General features: G+C 42.1%; 1 protein-coding gene across 2 annotated transcripts in view; it reads left to right on the top strand.

Annotated features, from left to right (window-relative positions):
• MPPED2 (metallophosphoesterase domain containing 2) overlaps positions 1-22,101 on the top strand; it is a 179,221-nt gene that overhangs the window by 76,495 nt on the left and 80,625 nt on the right. For both annotated transcript variants that reach the window (XM_038765084.1, XM_038765085.1), the window contains exon 4: positions 16,227-16,452. In XM_038765084.1, the coding sequence (XP_038621012.1) occupies positions 16,227-16,452 (226 nt within the window). The remainder of the gene's footprint in view (positions 1-16,226; positions 16,453-22,101) is intronic.

Here is a 22,101-nt window from a genome sequence, read left to right as displayed (position 1 = left end):
ACTGGATTTGGGGGTTTAGAGAGGGATGTGCTATGATTAAGGGTATGAGACATGAGCAGAAGGGTGGTTTGCCAACTCGTAGCAATCTTGGGTGAAGGAGAGAATTTGGGTGAGATGAGTAGTTTGGTTTTGGACATATTGAGCTTGAGGTGCTGGCAGGACATCCATTTATAGAGCTTTTGGAGTCAGGAGGAAATGTGAGTTGGCAGAGAAGGTGAAAGGTTGCAGTAGAGGTAAGATCTAAGAGGTAGATTTGGGAGTCATCCCCATAGAGATGATAGTTGAAGTTACTGGAATGTAGGAGCTCCCCAGTGGAGTTGAATGTAGATTGAGAAGAGGATTCAGAAATGAGCCTTGAGGCCCAACCTTAGGGAGTGGGAGGCAGAGGAAGCACTGGCAAAATAAACTAAAATGGATTGGCAGGGAGGTCAGAGGAGAACCAATAAAGAAGTATGTCAAAAAGACCACAGTCACTTTTTCCAGGAGAAGGCAGTGGTCCAAAGAATTGAAGAAAGTTTAGTGGTTGAGGAGGGTGAGGACAAAGTACAGTGCGTTAGATTTACCAAGAAATGAGGTCATTGGTGACCTTGGAAAGAGAAGGAGAATGAGCAAATTAAAAACAAAAAAGAGAACAGAACACCAAAACCCATTACTAGATCAGACTAATAATCTCTCCAGTCCAACACTACCAACAGCCCAAGCAGGGTGATTGTTGCTCTCCTAATGAGTCATACTAAGTATTTGGGATGTACTTTCTAACATTCTTAACTATCCCTCTAATTCATAAACTCATTATAAACCGCTCATCTGTGAAGTTATACCAAACCTTTCTGAATTAGCTGACATTTTGGGCTGCATAAGAAAAAAAAGAAGCTTTTCTCAAGAGTGAGGGAAGAGAATTTTGGAAGAAGAACTGAGAACAAAGCCTTGAAGAAAAATACGTCAAAAATGGATGAAATGAAATGCCCACCTGACAATGTTACTTGCTTGTCATTAATGGCATTATAAAGTGTCTACTTTTTCCATATCACTGCACCAGGTGATTGGGATTTTGCAACAGATGCAGAAGCCTCACTCCCCCCCCCCCCCCCCCCCCCCCAAGTCACTTAACAGTCAGCTGGGGGAGGCAAGCAGGCATAAATTGCCAAATCTAAGAAAAAAGATATGATAAAAAGCAATAGTAGTAAATCATGTAATGAACACTACGGTGGTTGATGTGGTGACAAAATTCTATTGATTCCAAGAATGAAGACCTCCTGTTCAGGTTTTTATGATAACTTTTTTATGGGCGTCTGCAAAAGCATCACATTGACTCCTGGTCAGAACTATGCTACCTTAAGCCACTAGTGGAAGAATAAATAAGGGAAGTAAAACTGATAGAGGAGCCAGTTCTCTCCTGCCTGCCTTCCAGGTGGGATTTGGGGACAAAGCTGTAATTTTGATTGCCAGCAATTTTGCTCAAATAAATTGAATTAAATTCTTGCATTTGAACCAGTAACTACAGACAGCCTTATGAGGAGGAATACATGGTTTAAAGAGAAGCAGTAATCCATATAAAAGCACTTGCACATTGCCATTGCTAAAATCCACCTTTTCCTCTCCATCCAAACTGCTACCATGTTAATCCAATCATTTATCCTAGTCCACCTTGATTACTGTACCAGCCTTCTTGTTGACTTCCCTGCCTCCTGTCTCTCCCCACTCGTCTATCCTTCACTCCACTGCCCAGATCATTTTTCTTCAGAAACATTCAGGCCATGTTTCCCCACTCCTCAAGCACCTCCAGTGGTTGCCCATTCACATCCTCGTCAAACAGAAACTCTTAAATCAACTCTTGCTCCCTCCTACCTGACCTCATTAATCTCCTACTACAGCCCAGCCCTCACACTTTGTTCCTTCAGTGCCAACCTTTTCATTGTAGAACAGTGCTTGACACATAGTAAGCACTTAACAAATACCATCATTATTATTTTACCTTGATTTCATATATCTAGCCACTGACTTCTCTTTCACATCTTGCCTCTGGCCTGAAGCACCCTCCCTCTTCATATCTGACAGACATTTACCCTCTCCAAATTCAAAGCCCATTGAAGGCACATCTCCTCCAAGAGGCCTTCCCTGACTAAGCCTTCCTTTCCTCTTTTCCTGCTACTTTTTGCATTGCCCTGACTTTCTACCTTTATTCATCCCCCTTCCCAGCCCCACAGCACTTATGTACATATCCATAATTTATTCATTTACAATAATGTTTGTCTCACCCTCTCTGTGGGCAGGCAAAGTTTGTTATATGGTAATCTCCCAATCACTTAATATAGTGCTCTGCACACAGTAAGTGCTATGTAAATACAGTTGACTAACCATCTGTCAAAACATGAGGAATTGCCTGAGACATGATGGGGTGAGAACTTTAGGAAGGGAGGTAAATAAGAAAAAAAGCCTGCTACTTAAAGCATGAAGTGAGAAATAAATTCTTGTTAATTATTACCCCTTATTAAGCCCTCTTTTCCCCTAATCCCTATCCCTTCTGCATTGCCTATGCACTTGGATATGCACCTTTTAAGCACTTCATATTCACCACATCCTAAGTCCTACAACCCTTATATACCATATTTTTTATTTTACTGTGTCTCCCCCTGCAGAATGTAAGCTCCTTGTGTGCAGGGAATCTGTCTACTGAGTCTGCATTGTTCTGTCCCAAGCACTTAGTTGAGTGCTTTGCACAAGTAAGCTTCCAATAAATCCCACTGATTGATACATTTCTCCTCAGTGTTCTTGACTTGTCATTAGGACAGTTGGTTAGTAGACATTTTCACTCAATACCGGCACTGGAAGCTTGCAAAAAAAAATCTCACTTAAACTGAGTCCATCATAACATAATGATAAAAATAGTGATCGTGCTATCTGTAAAGCACCTTCTGTATGGCAAGAACTGTAGTAGATTCAAGATTACTAGGGAGGACTTAGTCCCAGACGCACATTACCTCAGAAGGTTGACTATGTCTCCCATTTGTACTCCAAAGATCCAGTTTGTCAGCCACCATTTATCAAGAGATTGCTGCGCTGGTGCTATATTAAAGCACCTGGAGGAGGGAGAGGTGGGAAGAAGGAGAGAGCAGGAGAGGAGAAAGAAGACAATGGACCTAGATGTGAAAGGAGGTTAAAAATAGGTTTTTCCCTCATCATCCACTGCAAAATAGTGAGATGGTGAGCAACATAGTGCTAAGAGCACAACATAACACAATTCAGGCCCTTGCCCTCATGGGTCATTCCAGAATGAGACAGTTGAGGAGTTAACTTGCCTTCTCCCTCTCCCAAGAACTTCCGTCCTCTTCCCTACAAGAATGGACCACTCCATTCCATAGAGTCTCAGGATTGTTCTCAGAATTAGATGCCCTCAGTGCTTGTCTGAGTAATAGTTTCTCAGTGTGCTCACCGGAGAGCCCTAGGGTGGACTCACCTGGCCTCAGCCTTACCCACACCGGCATACCAGGGATGTAAATTGGCCACTGCCTCTCTCGAGTCAGAGCTGCCCCCGACTTTTCAAACACTGGCTTTAAAAATGTAATTCTTGCCTGATGACTGGACCTTCATACTTATTCATTAGGACTGAGATGACTTCTCTTTATTTCATGAAAGATTGGCTTAATTTGCCAAACTAGTGGGTTTGGCCTCTTCATTATTACTACTGTACTATTACTAACATTTATTAAGTTCTTGAAATGAGCAACGAATTGTACTGAATGCTGGGATAATTACTCCCAAGTCCATTCAGGCACAGTTCCCGGCTCACCAGAATATCAGTCTAAAAGGGGAGGAGAGAGCCAAATAGCAATAAAAATCTATTCTAATCAACAATGGAAAGAAGTTGAAATTCAGCAAAAATCTATGTGAAACTAGTTGGAGAGGCAGGAATGTCACTGCTTCAGATATTGCCACCTAATTATGAAAGCGCAATAGGAATTATTGCTGCTTTTTAAGGCAACATTTGGTATGTCCAAAACTGAGCTTCTCATCTTCCCTCCCAAATCCTCTCCTCAGCCTAATTCTTCCGTACCACAATCCTTCCCTTCCCTTCTCTGAAACCTGCAACCTTAGCTTTATTCAATTTTTTTTTTTAATAGTATTTAAGTGCTTGTGTACCAGGCACTGTACTAAGTCTTGGGGTAGATATAAGCGAATTAGGTTAGACACAATCCATGTCCTACATGGGGTTTATAGTCTTAATCTTCATTTTACAGATGAGGTAACTGAGGCACAGAGAAGTTAAGTCACACAGCAGACAAGTGGCAGAGCCAGGAATAGAAACCTTCTCACTGTGCCTCAATCTCACCTGTCTTTCCGCTGACCCCTAGCCCACATCACTGCCTCTGGGCTGAACGCCCTCCCTCCTCAAATCTGACAGACAATTACTCTCCCCACCTTCAAAGCCTTGTTGAAGGCACATCTCATCCAAGAGGACTTCCCAGACTATGCCCCATTTTTCTTCATCTTCCACTCCCTTCTACATTGCCCTAACTTGCTCCCTTTTTTATTCCCCCTCCCAGCCCCACAGCACTTATGTACATATCTGTAATTTTATTTACTTGTATTGTTGTCTGTCTCCCCCATTCTAGACTGTAAACCCATTGTGGGCAGGGAATGTGACTGCTTATTGCTGTATTGTACTCTCCCAAGTGCTTAGTACAGTGCTCAGTAAATAGAATGAATGAATGAATCCTTTTGATTCCTAGGCCCACGTTTAATCTACTAGGTCACACTGCTTCTCTTGACTCTTCCTTCTTTTCCAACCCTTGAATGTGCGGTTCAAGCATAACATTTAGTCAGTTTCCAAATTCAGTTGGTTTTGCCTCCACATTTCCAGGAGCCACTCCTTCTCCTTTTAAACTCACTACCACCAGCGTGGCTCAGAGGAAAGACCACGGGCTTTGGAGTCAGAGGTCAGGAGTTCAAATCCCAGCTCTGCCACTTGTCAACTGTGTGACTTTGAGCAAGTCACTTAACTTCTCTGGGCTTCAGTGACCTCATCTGTAAAATGGGGATGAAGACTGTGAGCCCCTCGTGGTCCAACCTGATCACCTTGTAACCTCCCCAGAGCTTAGAACAGTGCTTTGCACATAGTAAGCGCTTAATAAATGCCATCATTATTATTACTACCACCACTAAGTTGGTCCAGGAGCTTGTCGTATCATGGCTTGACTACAGTACCAGCCTCCTCACTGGTTTCCCTGCCTCCAGTCTTATTCCTCTTCTATCCATAACATCAGCCTGCTGCCCAGATTATTTTTTCTAAAAGGTCATTAGCCACACATCACCACAACTCCTCAAAAACTCTAATGATTAATAAACATCCCTTTCTGGATCAAGCCGATATTCCTGCCGATGGTTTTAAAGCACTCGATTACCTCTTCTTCATACATATCCACTCTCTTCTTTCACTCTACCCCAGCTCACATGTTTGTTCTTCTCAAGCTAATTTACCTGCTCTGCCTCTTTTTTCTTACCAGCTGCCCACCACTTCCTCACACCCTTCCCCAGGCCTGAAACTCCCTCCCCTTCCAAATTTGACAGACTACATTTCTCCCCATTTTCAAAGCTTTTCTTTAATCACATCTCCTGCAGGAGACCTGCCCTTACTAATTTCTACTCCACTCTGTTTATATTCCCCTTCATGCCTGTTCAGCACTTATGTGCCTCCTAACCACTTAACTAATCACAACCTCTTTTAGCAGTTTTGTACATATCTTACCCTGTTATATAAGCACTAGCTCACATATATAGCCCCTTTTCCTTCATCCTCCTCTCTAATTTATTTTAATGTCCAACTCCATCACTAGATTGTAAGTTCCTTTAGGGCATCGTGTCCATTAATTCTATTTTACTCTCCCACCCGCTTAGGACAATGGCCTGTGCAGAGGCCCTGAGTTAATATTCTTGATGGATTGATTGACTGTAGGTTCTGAATTTAACAAGTAGCTTCTTTCGTTTTGACATTTGAGATGGCTTCAGACAAGCCTGGACCAAGCACGAGAGGCCCTAGTAAAAAGAATTAAAAAAAAATAAGGTTAGTATTAAGCACTGGGGTAGATAAAAGACAATCAGGTTGAACACAGTCCCTGTCCCACCTGGAACTCACAGTCACATAGGAGAGAATAGAATTTAAACCCCATTTTACAGATGAGGAAACTGAGTTGTGCAAGGTCACTCAGGAGACTACTGATGGAGCTGGGATTTGATCCCAGGTCGTCTGACTCTCACGCCCATGCTCTTTCCGTTAGACCATGCTGCACACCCACAACAGCAAATACAAAAAGCCCGTGAGGTGAATATGTAACAGATGTCAGGCTTCTTCCTCTAGCTCTAAAATGGATCCATAAGAAGTACCCTTCACCAAACCCAGGCCAGAGTGGAGAACTATTTTCATCCTGAAATAGACAACTGTTTCCCCAGCAACAGTTGAAGAAAGGCCAAAACAGGCTAAAAGAGGAAAGGAAGGGTCTTTGGGGATGGTGGCAGGAACACCGCACTGTTTCATAAAGGAAAGGCCCATCAGATCTAGTTGAGGTTAAATCTCCTCTGAGGAGTTTAGGATAATAGATTAGTCCATTGATCCACTGCTTGCTCCTATGTTGGGGTCAAATTTTATTATTGGCCTATTGAAGGGTAGAATATATATGATGATAATAATGATGGCATTTATTAAGCACTTACTATGTGCAAAGCACAGTTCTAAGCGCTGAGGAGGTTGCAAGGTGATCAGGTTGTCCCAAGGAGGGGCTCACGGTCTTAATCCCCATTTTACAGATGAGGTAACTGAGGCCCAGAGAAGTTAAGTGACTTACCCAAAGTCACACAGCTGACAGTTGTCGGAGCTGGGATTTGAACCCATGACCTCTGACTCCAAAGCGCGTGCTCTTTCCTGAACCACGCTGCTTCTCTAAGTATATATATATACACATAACTGAAGAATGAAAAATATCACTTTCAGTGTCACCTTGGATCAAAATAACTTTTTCTAAGACATTCCATTTCTTTTTTATTCTTAACAGGCTTAATTAGAGATCTGAACTGTAGGCTAGGTGAAACTGTGGTTTATTGGACCCTGAATATTGCTTTATGTATTTTGCCACCCATAGTGCAAATCATTAAAATTGACATTAGATCAGTGTGCTAGGTAATACCACTTTCATAGAATCTGCTGAAAATCTGGAGGTTTTCTGTAGGGTGGATTAGATTATACAGTGAGTAGGGACTCTGAAAATAAAATAGAATTGTGTATTGATGCCTTGAGAAATATTATTTGATGGCAATAAAATATTCCCTCAAATTCCCTTCAGAGTGGAGAAAATGGAGTTTGTTTGGAGTAATTGCATTTTCTAGCATTTGCTCTCACACTTTCCAATATAAGCCAGTTGGAACCTGTGATTTGGTTTTGCTTATTGGCAAAAGTACCATGTAAATTGATCTGTGTTGCACTTACAGAAGATGCTTTGAAAGTTTGGAAATTGAGATGACTTTTTCTTATTAGATTTGAACAGTATTAGGGTTCATTGCTATATTTTAGCCTAATGCAATATTAACCAAATATGTTCTTTTTCAATTTGGTTTTAATCAAGTTCTAGAAGAACATTTCCATTTAGCCCCAGTGGCACTGTTAAAAGTGAGATTGTGTTTCCCTGGATTCGAGTTTGATTTCCTAGCTTTCTGGAGTCCCTGTAAACTGAAACCTCGGATAGTCTGTTAGAATGCTTTCTTTTTGAATCCCCAAAATATTAATGTTGATGAAAAGGGGGGTTGCAAAGCCATACTGGAAATATACATTTATATACATATCATGCCCTTATAATGTGCTACTTCATTTAAAGAATAGGGTTCCCACACCTAACTGGACTTTTATTTAATTTACTCTTCACTATTCTTAATAGTTTAAAATGCAAACACCAAGTGCTTTCATTAAGTTTCCTAATTGTGCAGTGGAATAATTGCCAATTCTTTTATCATTATTGCTCCAAGGAATACCTTTTTAAGTGTAAAGTTATATTGCACAGAAGCACACTTTCCACTTTTACTGAGTGTGGACCTCAACCTACAAATCTTGATAAGATCGTCACAAATTCATTTTAGGAAAGTGTCTTCCAGCCAACTGCACCCTTTCAGGATAGAAGGGAAATAAAAGTGTCAGTTATTCAGGACAAAATTCCACGGGTTTGTAAATCTCAATTGTTAAGCCCCTGAATTGCAGTAAGGTACCTTATGCTTTCTAAAACAAGGTATTAGGTTTTGCCTGTGCATATTAAAAGGCTAATAGGGGACGACTTTTGCAAACTTGTCTGTTGTGGTCCAGCCCCAAACTCTGTATCCGAGTGATGTTGGAGAGGAATTTCAGTAGGATTGGTATCACAGCAGCTTCTGAGGCAAACAATGATGATTCAGGGTCATCCAACAACCAGGCAGGATAAAATATGAATGTTCTCTATCATTCAGTCCTTTGTTTCTGAACACTTTTCTTTCTTTAAAAAAATATATATTTTTATGTTATTTAAGCACTTACTATGTGCCGGGTATTGCTCTAGGTAAAGTTAATCAATTTGGACACAATTCATGTCCCACATGGAGCTCACAGTCTTAATCCCCATTTTATAGATGAGGTAACTGAGGCCCAGAGAAGTTAGGTGGCATGCCCAGGGTCACACAGCAGAAAAGTGGCAGTCAGGATTTGTTTTTTTAAGTCACGAGTATTTCCATTAGAATAATGTTATGCTGTTGCTGAGGGACTTGTGCAATTATAAAACATCCTTGTGACTCCTAGGTGCTTTGCTTCCCAAAGGCCCCTTTCTTAGGGTCCTGCGCTTTCAACACTGTTACCCTTCCTCCACACACTTCACTGAGGTGGGCTACGGATATGAAGGGGGTTACTGCAGTGGGTGGCCAATGACTCGGGTTGTGCAGCCTTCCATGGATGCACTGAGGCATGTAAAATCTCTGGAGGCTGTAATAATAATAATAATAATAATGGCATTTGTTAAGCACTTACTATGTGCAAAGGACTGTTCTAAGCACTGGGGGGATACAAGGTGATCAGGGTGTCCCACATGGGGCTCACAGTCTTCATCCCCATTTTACAGATGAGGGAACTGAGGCTCAGAGAAGTGAAGTGACTTGCCCAAAGTCACACAGCTGACAGTTGGTGGAGCCGGAATTTGAACCCATGACCTCTGACTCCCAAGCCCAGGCTCTTGCCACTGAGCCACGCTGCTTCTCTAGGATGTAGAGGCTGTAGGCTGTAGAAGGCTGTAGGACTTCTCACTTCTAAAAGAAGAAGAATTTCACTGCTGTTTTCCTTTTACAAACCACAGAACCGAGATTCCCCAGCAGGCTCCAGTTCAGCTTTTCCTTGCTCTCCTGGGATTCTGGATCAGCCCCGGCATTATTGTAATAGAGTTTTCTGTGTTTAATATTTCTTAGACTTGGTTTCCCATTGCAAGCATGGAAGAAACCCTAATGCATGAGTTTCAGAGGCGAAGGTAGCAGTCTGAAGCTGCTGGGTGGCTCCATCAGCAAGTGTGAGTATTAACGCTAGAGCTGACAGGCCTTGTAAAAAAAATTAATGGAGCCTAGCAAGACCGAGTGAAAGGTCAGAAGCAGGGCTCACACTCGTGGAATATTTCTGCCAGGCTTTCAGCTAAAGCGGCTAGTGAAGTATAAGCTCAAGACTTTTCATTGTCCGAGAGCGTGAAGGAACCTTTTGGAGGTCAGCTACTCCAACGCCCTGCCTCCAGGCACTTGATCGGTTCCATTCAGATGGATGTCTGTCTAGTGTTCCAAGTTGTCATAGGCATGAGGTGTAATAACTCTTTTTAACCCACTCTCGGGCTAACACCCCTTTAGTTTTTTCCGGTGTTCAACTCAATTTACCCTTCGTACAAGTAAACCTGGCTGGCCTTGAGTCAGCCTTTCATGGACTAGAGAACAAAGAGACGACAAGGGTTGCAACATGGTCATCCCCTAAACCATCTTTTTCATGATCCTAATTGGAAAATCATTCCTCTCCCATCTACAGTTCCTACATGTGTTTTTGATTGGTGTATACCCGATTTGTGTTTTTGAACCACAGTTTGTTTTTGGGCATGTTGCTCTTTAGCCTGTTGTTGGTTAGGGACCATCTCTATATGTTGCCAACATGTACTTCCCAAGGGCTTAGTACAGTGCTCTGCACACAGTATGCACTCAATAAATACAATTGAATGAATGAATGGAGTGGAAAACCTTTCTGCACCATTCGATTTAAGAAACAGTCATTCCTTAAAGTGGATGCCCAAGAAATCATCATCATCAATCATCAATCGTATTTATTGAGCGCTTACTGTGTGCAGAGCACTGTTCTAAGCACTTGGGAAGTACAAATTGGCAACATATAGAGACAGTCCCTACCCAACAGTGGGCTCACAGTCTAAAAGGGGACAGTCTAAAAGGGGGACTAAAACTCTAAAAGTCTAAAAGTCTAAAAGAAATAGGTGGGATATTTTTCATTTAGGGTAGATAATAAGGTCAGCTCAGAATCTAAGCTTTTTTAAAAAAATGGTATTTGTTAAGCACTTACTATGTGCCAGGCATTCTTTTAAGTACTGGAGCAGATACCAGGTAATCAGATTGGACATAGTCCATGTCCCACATGAGGCTCACAGTCTTAATTTCCATTTTACAGATGAGGTAACTGAGGCACAGAGAAATTAAGGGACTCTCTCAAGGTCACAGCAGACAAGTAGAAGAGCTGGGATTAGAACCCAGGTCCTTCTGACTCCAAGGCCTGTGCTTTAACCATTAACGACGCTGCCTCTCATCCTGTTATGGTCCAGCCCCAAACTTTGTATTCGAGTGAAGTTGGGGTGGAATTTCTTGAATTTGATGCCAGTTGGTGGATGTCTGAATAGGGATTTCATGCCACTGAATTAAGAGATTCCTTTGCAAAATATACTGCCTGAAAAAAGAACTGAGATTTGTCGCCTTAATTCAGCTGGAAGGTTTTCTCCCATCTCTGAAATCCAAGGGGAGAGCATGAAAGTGTCTCATTCCTGCAGAAGTCTGGAGTTTTCATCTTTGTTCTGGCAAAAGTAAATAGGAGGTGGCAATCATTTAGCCAAGTGTGGGAACTCTGCTAAGAAGGTTCCTAATTAGAGGACTTGGTGGCGAAGTTTCCGTTGCCACACCGGTTGTTATATGCATTAGTCATCTTCAACCAGGTGGGCCATTATTCTGACTTCCTCTTGTCCCCTGATGTATTTTCAAAATCAAGAAGCATCCAGAAATGGCAGGATTTGAAAACAATTGCCCCTTGAAAGTAGTCTTGGGATTCTATGTTGGATCCCACTTAACCTATTAAGATCTGGTCTCACAAGCTGCACACCATCTGTCTAAAGCTTCAAAAAACCTTGAGGTTTGAATTTTCAGAATGGCTAATGTGGTATGAGGGGAATTCTTCTCCTCTAAGTACACTGATAACCCTATTTTGCAGCTGGAAAAAAACTGAGAGCCGATTAACCTAAATCACAGTGTAACCTTCCGATCTGATCCAGAGAGAGGATCAGAATTTAGGATCCCAATTTCCTAAAATGGATACCTTCCATGTTGAGAACCTGGGCTACAGAAAACTGACTGCTTAACTCACAAAAGTACCCGTGATGCTGTTATACACAACGAGTGGAGACCAAGTCTTCCACAGTGTCAGAGACCTTTTCAAAACTTTCAGTAGCTTTATGCATGGTCACATAAAAATGTCACTACCTCCTGAAACTACCAAGTGATGTGGCCATCCTACATGAGGAGTAATGTTCTTCTTCATTATACTCTAGGTGAAATTACAGCCTTACCCTTCAGAATATCAAAATGAAACTTATTTGCTTTTTATGTGAGAATAGTATTGGGCGATGCTTGTTTTAAAATAATCTACTGTTGTTGCTTCTATTTGCCCTTTCAAGAAAGAAAGAAAGACAGGAAAAAGAACATATGAACTCCACTCATGTCTTTTTGTTACTCCTTTGCAGGGAATAATGCTTGCACTAATGCAACAGGAATGCAGAATCTGACTCACACCATGTATCTGCAGAAGTGACTACTTGGCCAAGAAACACCATTAATTTCTATCCAACAAATCAGGAAGTTTAATTGGCTTCAGCAGTATTTTTGTTTAGATGAAGGCCAAATTCTGTCTTGAAATTATTTCAATTGACTTGAAGACATAAATTGGCACTAAACTATTATTCGACTATCTTTCAGAGGCATTTATGTGGCTTCTGGAAATTTGTCTGTCACTAGAGAGAGGTTTCTTGTGTTTGGCTGTATCTCCAACTACTCCAGAGGGGTGGAAAGTTATCTCACCCGGAGTGTTTGAACAGACACTAAGAAAAGGTTAAGATCGGTTTTCTTCCTCTTGCTAATCTAACTGTGTCCTCTCACACAAAGCCTTGGAATTGAGAGATGAGAAATTCTGTCCCAAGCCGAATGGCCTAGTGGTTAGAGCTTGAGTGTGGGAGTCAGAGGACCTGGGTTTTAATCTTGGCTTCCCCATTTGCTGTGTGAGCTTGGTCAATCACTTCATTTATCTATGCCTCAGTTACCGCAACTGCAAAATGGGTGTTAAGACTGTGAGCCCCATGAGGGACATGGACTGTGTCCAACCTGAACAGCTTGTCTACCCCAGTGCTTAGTACAGTGCCTGTCATATAGTAAGTGCTTAACAAAAAAAGCAGGTTCTTGACTGAGGCACCTAGTAGACCCCTTAAAATAATGAAAACTGTAGTATTTATTAAGTGTTTACTATACACTAAGCACTGGGATAGATACAGAGTTGTCAGGTCGGACAACATCCTGTCCCTCATGGGGCTCACAGTCTAAGAAGGAGAACAGCAGCACGGCCTAAGAGAAAGACTGTGGGCCTGGGAATCAGATGACCTGAGTTCTATTCCTAGCCCCTCCACTTGTCTCCTGTGTGACCTTGGGGAAGTCACGTAACTTCTCTGTACCTGTTAACTCATTTGTAAAATGAGGATTGAGACTGTGAGGCCCGTGTGGGACAAGCACTGTATCCAAAGTGATTATTTTGTATCTAGCTTAGTGCATAGTATATTCCCTGGCACGTGGTAAGCTCTTAACAAATACCATTTATTTAAAAATAAAAAACCCAAACAGGTATAAAATCCCCATTTTGCAGGTGAGGAAACTTCTCACAGAAGTTAGGTGACTTGCCGAGATCACTTAGTAGACAAGAGGCAGAGCCAGGATTTGAACCCAGGTTCTCCGGCTCCCGGGCTTGCCCTCTTTCCACTAGGCGGCACGACTACTCCCAAGTCTTCTCCCAATTCAGAGGTTGGAATTCTGGATTTTAACTGCTGAATTTAGGCACAGCCGTGTTTAGAATGATTTATACAGTCTTTGTTTTTATTATGGCAAATCGCCAAGGAGAATGTGATTTGAGTACAGTGGCAAAAGACACAACCGTCTCTTCCAGCCAGTTAAAAAATCATGCCATTTCAAGACCGACAAGTTCTTAATTTGACTGCCGAGGGCCTAAATTTCATCTGGTCCAGAAGAAAAGTGAAATACCAGCGAGTGACAAGAGATTTGTGTGCCGCCTTGCTCACATTTTTTTATAGAAAATATAAAGGTCAGCGGATTCTAGACAGAAGGTCATCATAGGAAAAAAGAAAACATGTCAGAGGGTTTCATAATTCAGATGGCAGAGTGAACTTCAGGGGGCTACCCTGGGCCCCACTGAAAGCAAATTGAGCCTGCTGGTGAGGTACCTTCATTTCGTCGAGGAAATTTTTGAGTTTATTTGTTCATCCTGCATTGGCAGAAATAATAGGAAAGGAGGTGAAAAAGCTAGCCAAATTGATTTCTTCCTCTTTTATTAGTGGTGGGTGGAATCTGTGTTTTCTCAATGCAAATATTAAAGGTGGTTTTTACCTTCAATTCTGATGACTTTTTTCCCTAATTTCACTCCCCGTCTTTTCACTCTAGCCCTTCTCTGAACCTCCTTTATTAAGAAGAACAAAAAAAGATTTGAAAGATTCTGTAAGGTCATATCTTTCTGCCCAGCCCATGGTGGGTAATGAAGGCATTACAGAAAGTACATTCCCATAAATGATTAAAGAGGGAAGGAAGCCCACAGATTATGATTTATAAAAATGCAGCCACTCAAGGATTGCAAGCCAATAGGTCCCTCCCCGTAACAGCTCACCCCCACTCTGTGTGATCCCCGTGCAATGTACTTGCAAGGAGGGAAGGGAAAAGAGAAAATCAAGGTGAATGGCATTCAAAGGCCAGAGGTCACATGGCCATGCTGTTACAGCTTTCTTGCATCATATTCATTCACAGTATATTGCTAGAATTTGTGGTCCTGTTTGTACTTTGTAAATGCATTCTTCATCCACCCTGTGAGAGCAGTGAGAGGCTTGAAATATCACCAGCCTTCTCCTCCGGTAGCTGGAAACACATTTCACACCCCACATGGCCTCACACTAGTGCAGATTTATTCTAAATGGCTTTGCTGGTCATGAACGAGCATAAACACTGTTTTGAAGGAATGTTCCATTTTCCATGAGCTATTTACTGCAGCCTTGCAGATAGGGCTGATAGTAAAGATGGAGAGTCCTGTTTAATTTATTCCATTTGTAGGACAGGCAAGAAGGTGGGCTAGAATTTTTAAATTTGCTATCAGTAAGGTGGCTTTCTACTAAATGTATGCCAGTCTTCTCTCCCTCTCTCTCTACAAATATGTAATTTCACTTTATTCATGTATAGGAAATGGGTTGCATACTCCTGGTAACTGCTGCCCCAATATTTGAAGTGAATTGACTATGTGTGGCTGAGTTAGTGAGGCTGAATGATTCTTGGACACATATAAAGAACCAATTCAAGATTTTCCCCACTGGTATCTGAGCGAGCTGTGTGGGGCGGTGGGGGTGTTGGAGGTGGCGGGGGTGGAAGGAGTGGGGTCGGGAAACCTTACCAAAAGTCTTATGTCACCTCCACATTTAAGCTTCATTATCCAAAACACTGTGATTCTGATTTCCACATAGAGACTGACTCTTAAAAAATGTATCTAATTTCCTGCCAGCAATAAGTTTAATACTTCCTGAAATAGAAGAAATAATCAATTTTACATTGTGACCAGAAGTTGCGGGGAGCTGGAATTTGGATGGAGCATTTGCTGCTTTTTAAGTAAAAATGAACTGCAAAACTGCAGAGGGGAATGGGGTGTGTGTATGTACGTGTGTGTATGGGGAGGTAAAAGGGAGAGAAGAATTTAAGCTTCAGGAGTGACAAATGCCCACTCACCTCTCCCTCACTTTTTCATTTAGTATAGCACCGTGGCACACTATTAATAAATATGATCTGTATTTTTTTCTGAACATTATAAATCTATGCAGAAGTCTTATGTTTGGGTTTTCCTTTATAGCTTTCATTCTTCTGCCTGGAATTATCTCATTTTGATCAGGAAACTTTTGCATAAAAATCACACCAGCCCCCATTTCCATCCCATAAATATTAAAAAGAGGCTCTGGACTTGAGGACCTATAGGAAAGAAAGTTCGCTTTTTAATCAGGAGTCTTGAGTTCCGCTCCTTTTATTTGCAAGCCAAAAGGTAAATTGAAAATTGCCCTTTTAGTATGCAGTGATAATGCTGGAGGGATTCAACTGTCATTGTAGAATACATAGGTGCTCTTAATGTTTTATGTAAGGAATATTCCCAAACTGTTACACTGCACTGGCTGTCTGCATATAAAGAGAGGATATTTTATTTGTTTTTAAAAAAAGCAAAACCCAAAATCCCACCTCCAAATTTCCCCATGAAAGGATCCTGACTAAAATGTTTTGTTTTGTTTTACCAGCTAATGATAAAATGTGACTTCATCAGAGTACATTTGGGTCATGCAGAACAAAACAAGGTTCTGGGAATTAAAACACACACACACACACAGGCACGTGCGCACACACTCCCCCCCGCAAACCCCAATGCATTTGTTGGGACCTGTTCATTTGCTCTTTGTTATTTTTTTGTTCATTCTGTCGGCACGAAGAAGCAGCAATCATTTTTTTTTGTTCACATGGAAATGTGAAAGAGCTTGTGTGTTGACTCTGTGTTGGCTGTCTGCTCATTGTCCTGGTGCTGCTGTATTTCACCACAGGCAAGCAAATGCACCAATTAAGTGCTCTCTTTCTTGTTTCAGGAAGCCTACCGTACGAATATAAAATCGTGATTGCTGGAAATCATGAACTGACATTCGATAAGGAATTCATGGCAGATCTTGTTAAACAGGACTACTACCGTTTCCCCTCTGTGTCCAAATTGAAACCAGAGGACTTTGACAATGTTCAGTCACTCCTGACAAACAGTATTTACTTACAAGATTCGGAGGTTACGGTTAAAGGATTCCGAATATATGGGGCTCCATGGTAAGTCTTAATTTCAACTTGCTATTCCTTTGTTTATTGGCTTAGTGGAGGCAAGCTGCTACCAGGGACTTTGGGGGTTTAGGTGAGATGGGGCCTGGTTTATTGGTCCCCAGAACAGGACTATGTGGAACCTTACTGTATCTTTCAATAAAACCTGTGTCGTGGCACTCCAGTGAAACACAGACTCCATTGTTTTAATTGTTACTAGTAAAGTAGTAGAGATTTTATGTGTAAAGATCAACATGATTGGGTTGTACTACTTTGTGTGGGGTGTGTGTGTGTGTGTGTGTGTGTGTGTGCATGTGGAGGGAGGGAGAGGGAGAGAGAGAGAAAGAAAGCATGCATGCGAGAGCATGTGTGCACGCCCAGGTGAGTGAAGGGTTGGGTGAGGGGGTGAAATATGCACAGAGAAGGGACCCTGATAAATTGATGTGATCCATATCCATTAAGTCTGTTGTTTGGTGTGGTGGATGGCCATTACCCTTTCATGTGGATCCTGCCACAATCCTGTGTGATTAATTTTAGCTATAGATAGCTTTTGCTAGAACATCTTTAAGGGAATTTTGAAAGTATAATATGCCGTGCTTCCTCGGAGTCATATATTATGTCACCTGAGGACTGATGCTGAAATGAATCCCTTGTGGAAGCATTTCCCCCACCCTGTTAGGCACGGCTATGGTTGCATTGTAAGGAGGCTCTGAAAGGGGTAGAGAAAGGTTCAGTGTGAACACAGATTCCCTAGGCTCAGGAGTTCTCCTGGGTCATTCTAGGGCCTGGTCTTGGGCTTGGGAATCTTCACTATCTTCCCGGAACTAGCCAATCCAAGGTCACCATCTGGAATTGTCTGAAACTGTATTGCCCTGGAGGGGAAATGGAAGGAGGTTGGAGAAGATGGGTCATTTGTTCCATCAGTCATTCATCAGTGTTCAGTGCTGTTGACATTACTTAGCCCTAGAGCATGGCAAGTTCCATGAATTCTGGTTTCACGGCAACATCCTCAGTGGGGGAGGTTGGCCTGGTAGTGGGTAGGAGGGAGAGCACTAACTCAAACAGTGTCAGCACTCCACAACCTCACCTGGGCTGTAACATGAGCCAAAAATAACTCTGGAAGGGGTGGGATGGAAGCATTTAGTCAGTCATGTAACTGCAGCACTGAGGCCCTTTCTGGACTGTGCCCCAGACAACTCACCCCCATTATGCTTTTGATTTTGTGTTCCCGGTTGTCTTTACTCTGGGAAGGAGCTAGCTGGAGCTCAGGGACGTTAGTGGTCCTTAAAGATTCATGAGCCACTGCAGTGCTTGTGTTTTGGTTTCTATTCTGTTTGGGTGCATTTTGTGAAACAGAAATGCCCGTCTTTCCCTGGTCTCACAATGTCTGTGGATGGGGACTGATGGCAGTCACCGTTCCCCTCTGGTGAAGAAAGATATCACCTCTTCCTGTCTCTTGGTAGCATCATCCTTGTGCTTCCTCTTTCTCTTCTTAGTTTCCATTGAAAATCATATTAATGTTTGATTTAACAGCCCGAAAGCAGTAATGGTTTTAATTCAGTTCAAGAAAGCCTCCTGAAGAAATTTCAGAGAGAGTGTTTGGTGGATTGTTTTAAGTTGCCACACATAATTTATTGTAATGGATGTGGGCTGAGAAGGCTAGGGTAATGTCGACTTGGACAGGAGGGGCTCTGAGAGCCCAGGATTGCCAGCTGTAGGGATTACGAAGGGGAACGGTTTCTTCCGTTGTCTGTGAGCCTGGGAGCGGATTCTGACGCTTCCAATTTGCAGGCACCCTCTCCAATTAATTTAGGGCCGACAGCTAAACCAGATTAAGGTCAATTACCATTGGAAAAATGACCAAGGAAAGTTTGCAGGATTATTATAATTACTGTTCCTAGGGAGCCAGACATCATGTCATGTTTGTAATACTCGAGACATTATTGTTCTGATTTTTTTTTATTATTAGGATTCTGCTTGGAACCCATGAAATCACTCGAGTCCCCTTCCTGCACATCATTTACACTTTACATTGCATTGTAAGGTATGAGAAGACGCACAGGTTGGAATAGGATATTATAGAGAGAGGAATTGAGGTGGGAGTCAGAAAGAACAGATGTCCCCAGGTAAACCTTTCTCATAAACCGTACCTTGGCTCTTTAACCCTTTGGAGCCAGTGATGGTGATTTCTTGGCATTTTCACACGACCAAGAACCCATGATTTGGGAGGGAGGAAATTTGAGTCCCATCTCAACTTGACTAATATGAGCCCCAGTGGGTGGTATTTGGAAACATCTGTATTCTCAGGACTATTTATTACCCAGACAAACTGATTCTGGAATACGGGAGACCATGACAGTATTAGCACTTTTAAGTAGAGTCTCCTGGAATTTGAGTTTGCATTACAATTAGCAAAGTGCACGATTAACAGCCCTCCTCCGTCAATTGGAGAGTGTGCTGTAATCATTAGAACAAAGTCCCTCATGGCTGCTCTTATTTTCATTGAATCTGCCTAGAAAAATGCGAACATTAAAGTCTAAGTTGGCAGTATTACATGAAAATCTTCAGATGATCAAAAAAAAGGACTGTGGCGAGAACGTCACTGGAGGAAATCGAGGGTTTGGGGGATTTGATAATTACTCTTTGGTGTAATGCAGACATCCTTAGAGTCTTTATCTCTCCTTCACCATTCTGTCTGCTCCTATCCAGCTGAAACAGATGGAGAAAAGTTGGGGTGATAACTTGAGGGCCCCCTTCCTCCAGACAAATGTCTAAGCAAGTCGAGCCAGGTGTCCTGTGATTACTCCTTCTCTTAGAGATCTCATGCCTACCTTGGTAGATTATTCTTATTCTCATCCATCTCCCCTGAAATTCTTTCCCAGGTAAGTGAAAGTGGAGGAATCCAAGCCTCAAATGAGTTAAGCTGATGAGTTTGATTTATGTTCATTTCTGAGACCATTTCCAGAGGGAAAGTCTCCATTTGCTGATACAGCTAGTGGCTTTAATTTAAAAAGAGAGATCAACCTAAAAATAACAGCTGTGATACTGAGGTTTCAAGCCTGTCAGAGGTTTGTAGGAAATAATTGCTATCAGACTGGGAAAATAGCTGTAACTCATGTATTTAGAAAATGTAAATTGCAACTCAGTGTAGCTACAGGAAAGAAATATCAGTCCGTATTCATTACACGTTTATTACTCATAGTACATCTGAAAGCTTTCTAAAGACCTGGGAGAATTCAAGGAGGGCTTACTTACTTCAAATTTAGTAGACTTTCTATATAGAAAATAACTTACAACACACAAGAGCGTTCATGTGTATTTGCAATTGGAGTGCGCAATGGTGCATATCAGTGGTCTCTGAGGTACAAAAGATTTGAATTTTGTCTGATGAGTCTGGGAGCATTAAATGGTTTGAACCGTGGCGAAGTTGTAAGTGGAATGTCAACCCCTTGAAAGGTGAAAATATTATCCTCCAAACAAACTAGCCATGTTGAATGTTTCCTGCTGAACTTCTCTCTCTCAGAGGTTGGCACACTGGAGTAGTGATTGCCATGTACACCATAAAATTTGCTTTGGAGTTTATAATCAAAAACAGATCACTTTTCTGTCTTCCCTTTACCCGGCCTCTTTAACTGCTTTGGGAAAAATAAGGAAGGATTCTGGTAGTTGAGCATCCAAACCACTTGCATCTCCTGCTTCTTCCAGATGACTGTTTTAGGATCCATCAATCAATGGTATTTATTGAGCACTTACTGTGTGCAGAGCACTGTACTAAGTACTCGGGAGAGTTCAATACAACACATTTGTAGATGCAATCCCTGCCCACAAGAAGCTTACAGTCTACAGGGGGAGACAGACATTAAAGTAAATTAGGGAAAGGGGAAATGGTAGAGCATAAAAATATTTACATAAGGATTGTGGGGCTGGGATGAATATCGAAGTGTTTGTGTCTTTTTTTCATTAGCTTCAGCACCAAAAATAGGAAAGGAGAAACAGAGAGGATAACTGAAATCAGTCAAATGCTCTGACTTGTTACTTGCTTTTGGGATGAAAGGAGTTTACATTATATGTTGAATTGTTGTCTAACGGTTGATCAGTGAATCAATGGTGTTTACTGAGCACTAAATGTATGCGCAGAGCACTGTACTAAGCACATGGAAGAGTGCAATACGAGAGTTGATAGACCCATTCCCTGCCCACAATAAGCTTATATTCCAGAGAGGGAGGCAGACATCTATATAAATGAATAAATTATGGATATATACACCATGGCGTAGTGGGAAGCAGCATGGCTTAGAGGATAGATCATGGGCTTGGGAGTCAGAAGGTCATGGGTTCTAATCCTGCCTCTGCCACTTGCCTGCTCTGTGACCTTGGGCAAGTCACTTCACTGCTCTTTGCCTCAGTTATTTCATTTGTAAAATGGGGATTGAGACTGTGAGTCCCATGTGGGACATTGACTGCATCCCACCTTATTTGCTTGTGTCCACCCCAACACTTAGAATAGTGCCTGCTACATAGTCAGTGGTTAACAAATACCATAATTATTATTATCATTATTATCATGTGCTTTGGGGCTGAGATAGGGAGGATAGTGGTAGTGTCCACAGTGATGGGAAGGACAGGGTTTGGGTAGGAAGATAAGGAGCTCTGTTTTTAACGGGATTTCCAGATAGAGATATCCTGAAGTTAGAAGGAAATGTGAGACTATAGGCCAGGAGAGAGATCAGGGTTGGTGTTGAAGATTTGTGAATCATCATCATCATAATAATAATGGCATTTATTAAGTGCTTACTATGTGCAAAGCACTGTTCTAAGCACTGGGGAGGTTACAAGGTGATCAGGTTGTCCCATGGGGGGACTCACAGTCTTCATCCCCATTTTACAGATGAGATAACTGAGGCACAGAGAAGTTAAGTGACTTGCCCAAAGTCACACAGCTGACAACTGGTGGAGCCGGGATTTTAACCCCTGACCTCTGACTCCAAAGCCCATGCTCTTTCCCCTGAGCCTCTTTCTACCCTCCTAGATAGGAAAAGTGGTATTGTTCATCAATACCCTGAGTCTCGTTCTTTGAACAGATACAAAAAGAACACTCCCCGTTCTGTTGTTAAATATTAGTGGATTTTTCCAGTTCTCTACTGGTTTACAGTGTTTAAGGCAGCTGAGAGGTCTATAATGATTAGGTGACCGTAGAGGCTGTCAGGTTAGTCGAGAAGAAGGTCACTGGAGAGGCTTTAGAGATGGCTGTTTCCATCACTTCCTTCACTGTTTCCAAGTGAAGGGGATGGAAACCAGAATGGAGGTTAGCATGAGTAAATGGGAGGAGAGAAAGTGGAGACAGCAGGTGTAAACAACTCTCCCAAGAAGTTTGGAGAGGAATGCTACAAGTCAAAACTCACCCATGCTGCACAGCAGCAGCATAAGAGAGAGTCGAGGGTGGAGACTCAAGTTTACTGTGTGGAACGTGGCAGTGATAATCCACTTCCTTATTTTTGCCAAGAAAACTCTATGGGTACAGTACCAACATGATTGCAGATGGTGAACGGGACGTTCAGGGAGAGATGTGTCCGTGGTGTCGCTATGGGTCGGAAATGACTCGACGGCATACAAGTAGGACAGAGATGGGTTGAAAATTGAAGGGAGCCGTGGGGTCAAAGG

This window comes from Tachyglossus aculeatus, chromosome 22, assembly GCF_015852505.1.
Source record: "Tachyglossus aculeatus isolate mTacAcu1 chromosome 22, mTacAcu1.pri, whole genome shotgun sequence".
In the NCBI taxonomy this organism is placed as follows: Eukaryota; Metazoa; Chordata; class Mammalia; order Monotremata; family Tachyglossidae; genus Tachyglossus; species Tachyglossus aculeatus.
Note: the sequence above shows the minus strand (reverse complement) of the source record. Positions and strands in the feature narration are given on the sequence as shown.